This window comes from Hordeum vulgare, chromosome 3H, assembly GCF_904849725.1.
Source record: "Hordeum vulgare subsp. vulgare chromosome 3H, MorexV3_pseudomolecules_assembly, whole genome shotgun sequence".
Lineage (NCBI taxonomy): Eukaryota > Viridiplantae > Streptophyta > Magnoliopsida > Poales > Poaceae > Hordeum > Hordeum vulgare.
Window position 1 is genome coordinate 596,522,608 of NC_058520.1, and position 7,420 is coordinate 596,530,027.

Consider the following 7,420-nt stretch of genomic DNA (forward strand, 5'->3'; position numbering starts at 1 on the left):
CCGGGTTACAGGCTCCAACAAGTAAGAGTAGGCCATGAAAGACAGCGCAAGCTCGACTCACATGAACCGGCTAGTATCCTATGTCTTATTCTACCTCATCGGCAACTGGTCCGATACTACGAGGGACGCAACCAGCCGTCGAACATGAATACGACATGAACACGATGGAGCCGGACGAGTTCCACTTATTACTAAGTTTAAATGACATGTAGTAGTATGTATTTAAAGTTTCTAATTTAAAACATCTAGTTGTAGAATGCATTATTTAAAACTTGACAAACGCGTTCACGAATGCTTTGAGAGGTCGGATTTGTCTCCCGGTGTAGATGCTCTAACTTACTACGAAGAAAGCGGATCCACGATGCCTCTGGGCAACGCGGGCGGTGGCTGTGCTCTTCCTTTCTTCCCCTCATCCTATCACCTCGGCCAACAATGAAATCCGTTGGAAATATCTCCAGGCATCTTGAGGAGTTGACTTGTGACAAAATCACTGACAGCTCGTTTTAGGCCTGACAAAGTTAACAACTTTTGAATGCACAGTAGCTTAAATGCCAGAGCGACCTTCCTTCCATAAGAGCAAGTACAATAAACTTGTGTAAGCAGGTTACAAAACTTGAAATGTTATTTTATGCTGATATGAAGTGGATATAAGAGGAGAGCCGACTACAGAATAAGAGCCAGCTGAAGCAACGTGCTCCTAGACATTATATAAGAATGAAAAATGGATCATGTATTAATAAAGTAGAATCTTTATATCTATTTATTGTATTTACCGACAATAAGCTTGATTATAGGTGACATGATAACATCATATAGCATAAGTGTACTATTAACCATGCTCTAAGCCAAGTGAAAAGCCTGTATCAGTCTTGCCTGCATGGCTGCATTTTCTACAGCCCACAACTTATTGCCCAATTTGATAAGGCCATGGTACAAGGAAAAGGCCCTTTTCAACAGAGCTATGAGCAAGTTGTTGTAAAAGAAGTAGAGATGTTTAATCGGTGCATAAGAGTTTAATACTGACTTAATACTCCCTGAACCCATAGAAGTTGTACTAGTACATGAGAGAGCCTGCAAACCCCAAATTCCTGATATACTATTGTCCATTTCCCATGCCTCACTGAGCTCATACCCCACAGGCCACAGGTCCTCTGCTCAGTACATTGATCGGTGTACTGGATGTATACGTGTATGACTCTGCTCAGTACATACAGCTACCACATCAGAAGATTAGCAAGCACAAATCCTTGGTTTTGGCAAGAAAAATTATTATTTCAGGGCTCCGCTTTTCCAATCATAACAATAGTTTACGAAATCAATATACTGTTGCTCAGGAGTACTCATCAAAGTGAAACTAGAGAACATGGCTCTCTCTCTCTCTCTAAAAATAAAAACCTAGAGAACATAGCTCTCTCAATAATAAGAGTAGTTCATTTTCATTTGCCCTGCTAGAGACTAAAATCATGTGAAAAAGCTTGATACACACTAGAAGAAGATTACGCCCGATTCCCTCTATCATAGTAGCAGAGCAACGAACGGCCCATGTGAAGGGTACATACAAGCTACCACTGCACGCATCAAAGCTAATGACATCATTACTACACAAATGCTGATAGTACCAGGCCACTGAAGCGGGAGAGAATCACATCAGCAGCTTACTTGCTTTCTTCTCGTGAGTTGCAGAGTACACCATTCAGTAAATACCAGGAACAACCCTGTAAGGTACTCTGTTGCAGTACATCTTCCAGTACTTGCCGTACCTTTCAGAGAGCAAGAAAGAAAAGAGCAATCTATCAAGGACAGAACCAGAGAACTGAAAACTAACCAAATAAGCGTCCGAGCAATTTAAAGATAAGTTCCTCTGTCAATGTTAGCTACATATGACTGGAGGATTGTTTACATACTTTGTTGAGCATCTATCATCATCCCTCTTCGCTCGGTCAAGCAGTAGAATGGTCAGAAATATCACATAGAAGTATGGCATAAACTGCAAGAAAGCCCAAAGAAAATACAATTAATAAAATGATCACTTATTAAACTTGCAATATAACAAAACCAGGACATGCTTACATGAGTGAAAAGAGCTGGAACGGTCCAGAAAAATGCTGCTAGGATCTCTGGGGCATAGTGAAAGTGACGAGAAAAGCCCCACCTATCCAGGATAGAAAAAGATGTGTGCTCGAAGGGCTGTTATCTCCGCATATATATGATCACAAAATTCTCTTTTCATGAATAATATGAAGAAAGGGAACTGAATCTTAGACTCACCATCCAGAAGTCAAGAGAAGACTGGTTTTTGTTTCTCCCTTTGTTGTCTGATAGGAAGCAATAATCTGAAGTTCCACCAAAATAAAGGCATAAGCAGCCTAACAAGCATGAAAGCATTTTTGGCTGTTTTAGAGGTTAAAATTTTCCACCTTTGACGGGGCTTTGCCCCAGACTGTGGCTTTCCCGTTTGTCCGGCGAAATTCTTGGCGCTGACGATCACAGTCATAGTTTATGTATATGCACAATATTCCAGCAAGGAGAATCGAGAGTGCTAGCTGCAACAGGATTAACGAATATTCTGTTAGAACTAAAATTGTGAATACAGTAAAGTAAGTGATAAAAAGTATCAAAATATTACAAACCAAAGTATATCAAAGAAACGTTATGTTAAAGAATAACCTGGGGACCCAAATTCACAGGATGATTGACAAGGTACATTCCAGGAGAGGTGTAAATTGATGGAACCCATACCAAGCATCCCCAGCAAATGTAGAAACCAGCTGTTGAAAATTATGTCAGACAAATAATAGAGATGGTCTGGACAGACCAAAATAGAATGCACCCCCGCTCACAAAAAAAAAAAAAAAAAAAACTAGAAAAATTCAAAAAAAATCCAGTTTTTTTTTGTGTGGTAGATAATTTGATGCGTGAGGTCCGCTCCAAATTTCATCTTATTTGGACATCTGAGCAGCTCTCAGCAAAAAAAGACAAATCTGAGTCTGTAAAAAAGGTTAACGGTTCACGAACTTTTCTAACCCGATTTGTCTTTTTTGCTGAGAGCTGATCAGATGTCCAAATAAGATGAAATTTGGAGCAGACCTCGCGCATCAAATTATCTCCCACACAAAAAAAATGGATTTATTTGAATTTTTCTAGTAGTTCTTTTGATTTTTTTTCGTGAGCGGGAGCAGCTGAGCCTGGGAGCAGAGTTGAATTATCGCCTTTGCAAGCTGTAATTTGAGTAACACATAATTTAATCACAATAACATGCTAATCCTGTCCTGACAAGCGACAATATATTCTGACAGGAGTAGTAACCACCTTTGGTTGTTAGTTTTTTTATTAATTTTGTCTTAGTTAGGTGATGTGGCCTTGATAAGAAGGTATTAGCATGGCTTGAACTTCACTTTGTAGCAGTATATTCTTTTGAAAAATATGATACTCCGTACTAAATTTCACTGATATTTGATTTAGTAAATAAGAATTTTACTTCTACTGTAGAGTTGTTGAGAGCGCTTGGCAAGGAGGGCATTATGAGCCTTCCCAGGCCTTTGTTAGATAACCATCTCAATGCCTTCACTTGTGTTTGACACGGTTTTGATGGACTTTGAACAATACCGCCCCAGGAGGTGCGCCGAGACTTATAATAATATCAAATTCTGGTTGTTGTCAAACTGAAACCGGTCAAACATCCGTGCAGAATTTTGAACCGGACGATGGTAACTGGAGAAAATTATCTTTTCAAATTTAGTACAATGTAACAAGATACTTGCAATTATAGGCTAGCATATATCCAGTGCAATCACCCTTCAGGCTGCAATACTACTAGGCTGAGATTTCAAGAAAGCCTGTCAATTTACTTCTTAATTTCATGTTAACAGTAACAAAAACTATGTAAATATGTGGAAAATGATAAATTTAAAAGAAAAAAGATACACACACAGTATCCTATTCGTTGTGAATACATATCCGTTGTTTCTTCTAACACAGACTGAAGTTCAAATGTTATATCATCAAATGTTTTCAGAATTTTCATGTTGAATTGGTGCCAAATGGAAAGGTGATACAACATTTGCACTAGAAATGATGATTACATTGGCTATGTTGCCATTAAACAGATGATAAACTGCATACCTCTATCATGTGCAATGTCCATAGTACACCAATATCCAGACTCCCACCAGAAAAACTTTGTGATATAGATCAACATCAGTGCAGTATTCACAAGCATGGAGTCTGCAACTCGGCCATTCATTTCATACTGCATCACGCGGTTCATGGAATCAATAGAGTTTAATAGATAGCCGCATTATAATATATATAGTATTAACAGAGAATATAACTTGTGAATGAATATAATAAGCTGGATAGCAAACAGTGCAAAAGCATGTGTTTGACTGGGACTAGTGTACATCATAAGAATATATGATGTTCTGACCTGCTTTATGCAGTAGGTTACAGCAAGAACAGCCCAGGACATCATCCCAAAACGGCAGTTTGTGAAGACTTTGATATCGAAGTGCTTACCAATCCGCGGATATAGTTCCATTCCCTGAAAATGTGCATGTTTGAAACATGAATCAACAAAATCTATGTTCTACCCCTCAATCCAAGCAGGCCCTAAGAGTCTAAGCAGGACAAATGTCAAATATCACCGTGCTAGTGGTCCACAGGAAACAGCACCAAACTCCAGGCAAGAACATACCATATGGATTTAATGGCACTTACCCAGTAGAAATCAATTATCACATTCCCTGCGGATCCGGAATCAGATGAAGATGGTGCTACATGGCCCTAAAATGAAAAAAATGAATCATCCGTCAACAAAGGAAGCACATTACATACGTATGGGCAAACAAAGAAGTATAAAATAAGCACCTTTATGTACAGCAATAAACAGAACACAAGGCTTCCAAAGACCAGAGCAGAGTATATCTCTCCCAGGTGATCATACACTATCGCAGGGTTAAAAATTCCAAACCTGAAACATTTTTTTTTGTTAGCAACTGGTGATATAAAATATAGTACAAACTACATATAGTGGAAAAAATGTAAGAGGCCTCAAACACATATTTTATATATAAAAAATGCCTGCAATAAGCTCGTGGAGAGAAAGCAAACTCAATTAATTCAGAAACTCCCTCTTTTTCGTTATGTTTGTCCATAGCATTCGCATGGACAAAAAGTTTACAGGAAATGAGTATGCCTATCCATATGGGGGGTGGGGATATCTATCATCTTGAAAGTACAGGATGGTAACAAAATGTAGAAGCATATGACATGTATGCGACACGCATCAGTATAAAAAAAAAGCCTTGCATTCAAGGTTCAGCAATATCAAAGGCTCCATCATCAGTATTAAAAAAAGCCTTACATTCAAGGTTCAGCAATATCAAAGGCTCCACTGTTTTTGCTCTATATGCAAGACAACTAATACCAACATGAACACAGAAGTTGGAAAGAGAAAAATATGGCATGCAAACATTTTACGAATCACAGGTATGACTTATAACATCTTTGAGAGAGAAGAAAAAGGGAGCCTGAAACGATTTCACAGATATCTGAAATGCATTTCCAGTCTTACTTGAACATTGTCAGGCACCATTGCATAGTTTATAGCGAACGTTTAACCAAGATATAAGCAACTCTGTATCATGTTCCAAACTCCTGGGTGCAATGTAGCAGCGCTCAAACACGCAGCTATACACTAAGGAGCCTTTTTCTGAAACTATCAAACAGTATATATAGTCTTCTGCATCAAAGCATGCAACATGTTCGTCAATCTCTGACTACTGCCGTAAGGGATCAAACTCCGAAAACTGAAAAAAAAAAGACCTGGGGCAACATACTGGCCCAAGTTTAGAGAGCCTGAGTGCCTGGGCATGCGAGGTTAGTGATAACTCCTATTTTGGTACATTTAACGGATATGGACAGCATGAAAGCCGCATGGAACCGAGTCTAACAATTTTGGGTTAACTATTTTTGGACAAGCAACAGACAAGGAAATGTAGGTAAATTTATGCCTATGTCCAAAACCAGTAGCTATCATAATTGTTTTTCCTCATAGCGCTGCCAGAAACATCAAATGGCCAATGCAAGTGCACACAAGTAGACAAGTCATTCAATTGTTCAAGGAAGAAACCACCAAAATGACAAGCGATGCAGTTCGAAGGCAATCAGTAGGTGAGTCCAGTCCGCGCGAGAAAATTAGGTAGCCTTACCACCAGAGGCTTAGGTAGGTGAGCAAAGTCACTGCATATGCTAGTAAACCATTTGCCTGAGACAAAAGAAGAAAGCATGAGCTGCAGGTATCTGTCTGATATATCACCAGAAATGTCTGGTTGACTCCCAGGAATGAAGCACGGGCACGGACCTTGTAGACGGGCACATTGCCGGAGGGCGAGATGGGCCCCTCGAAGCGCTTCCCAGGGAGGAGCAGCTGCAGGGCGGCCTCGAAGAGAGCGAAGCCGAGGATGATCTTCCCGGCGACGAGGGTGGGCGCGGGCCAGATGGCCTTGAGCCCCTCCAGGATCCCGTGGTCGCGGAGGTGCTCGTAGATCTGCAGCACCGATCCGTCCGCGTGCACCATGGTGTACCACCTGCCAGGAGCAAGAGCGAGCGACAGAGAGAGAGAGAGAGAGAGATTCAGGACGCATGCTCTAGCAGGTCATCTGTTCTTCCAGCAGAAATCTCTGGCCGGGCAGCGGAGCAGAGCGTAGATTCGGGCGGAGGGACCGAGGGGGCGGATCCAGGGAGGAGGAGGGGACTCACAGGAGGATGACGAAGGGCGGGCAGAGGGACAAGAGCGTGACCATGGAGGCGTAGGTTAACAACGGCGAGTGCGCCGTCTTGGACGGCTGGGGCGGCGGCGCCGCGGGGGCCGGCTTGGGCTGCTGCTGCTGCTTCCCCATGGCGCCTGGTCCTCTCGATCTCGCGCGCGCGTGGAGGGGGAGTGGACTGGGGTGCCGATTGTTTATTAAGGAGGATGTGTGGATCTGTGGCCACCGCCGCCGCCGTCGTCGTTGTCGTCGGGAGGAAAAAAAAAAGAATCTTTGCGTGTGCGTGCACTTCTTTAAAACGAGGACGGCGACGACGAGACTGTGGAGAGCGGCTCGGCCACGTCGAGGGGTTGCTCCTGGGCCGTCGGATCGCCCGGCGCGTCGGATTTTCGCCGTCCGGCCATTTTCGTACGGGTACTAGAGGCATATGCGGAGGTTAGAGCAACTCCAACGCAATGACCCAAACGGATACAGATTTTGTTCGTCTTTTGTTTGTTTGGATCACTTGTGGATACGACGGGCATCCAACGCGCGAACATAAAAGCGGACAGAGTGGACAACAGCTAGACCATGCGTCCCGCCTTCCCCGTGCCGCCCGGCACCTCCTCGTGACGCCCCTCCTCCTCCCTCGCGCCGCCGTGCCCTTACGCTCA

At 42.6% G+C, this 7,420-nt stretch overlaps 1 protein-coding gene across 5 annotated transcripts; it reads right to left on the reverse strand.

Moving 5' to 3' along the window:
- Positions 1–219: 219 nt before the first annotated feature.
- Positions 220–7,015, reverse strand: LOC123445490 (7-dehydrocholesterol reductase). Of its 5 annotated transcripts, none has more exons than XM_045122480.1 (14): positions 6,760–7,015; positions 6,362–6,587; positions 6,210–6,265; positions 4,867–4,969; positions 4,717–4,782; positions 4,427–4,540; positions 4,123–4,249; positions 2,668–2,768; positions 2,418–2,543; positions 2,269–2,333; positions 2,071–2,152; positions 1,905–1,987; positions 1,660–1,760; positions 220–509 (listed from the first exon to the last, which is right to left on the reverse strand). In XM_045122480.1, the coding sequence occupies exons 1-13, from the start codon at positions 6,897–6,899 to the stop codon at positions 1,694–1,696; spliced, it is 1,356 nt and encodes a 451-aa protein (XP_044978415.1). In that variant the 5' UTR covers positions 6,900–7,015; the 3' UTR covers positions 220–509; positions 1,660–1,693. The 5 variants fall into 5 exon arrangements, with proteins under 5 accessions (XP_044978415.1, XP_044978417.1, XP_044978414.1 ...); XM_045122482.1 differs by having other exon boundaries at positions 220–561; XM_045122479.1 differs by having other exon boundaries at positions 220–565.
- Between the last annotated feature and the right edge of the window lie 405 nt (positions 7,016–7,420).

What these genes read in the sequence shown, in the direction of transcription:
- LOC123445490 (XM_045122480.1), bottom strand. Translation starts at nt 6,899, where the DNA reads ATGGGGAAGCAGCAGCAGCAGCCCAAGCCGGCCCCCGCGGCGCCGCCG. An exon ending in ACCTACCTAAGCCTCTGGTG is followed by an intron (nt 4,970 to 6,209) that starts GTAAGGCTACCT and finishes AAAATGTTTCAG; the next exon opens with GTTTGGAATTTTTAACCCTG. An exon ending in GATGATAGATGCTCAACAAA is followed by an intron (nt 1,761 to 1,904) that starts GTATGTAAACAA and finishes GCTCTCTGAAAG; the next exon opens with GTACGGCAAGTACTGGAAGA.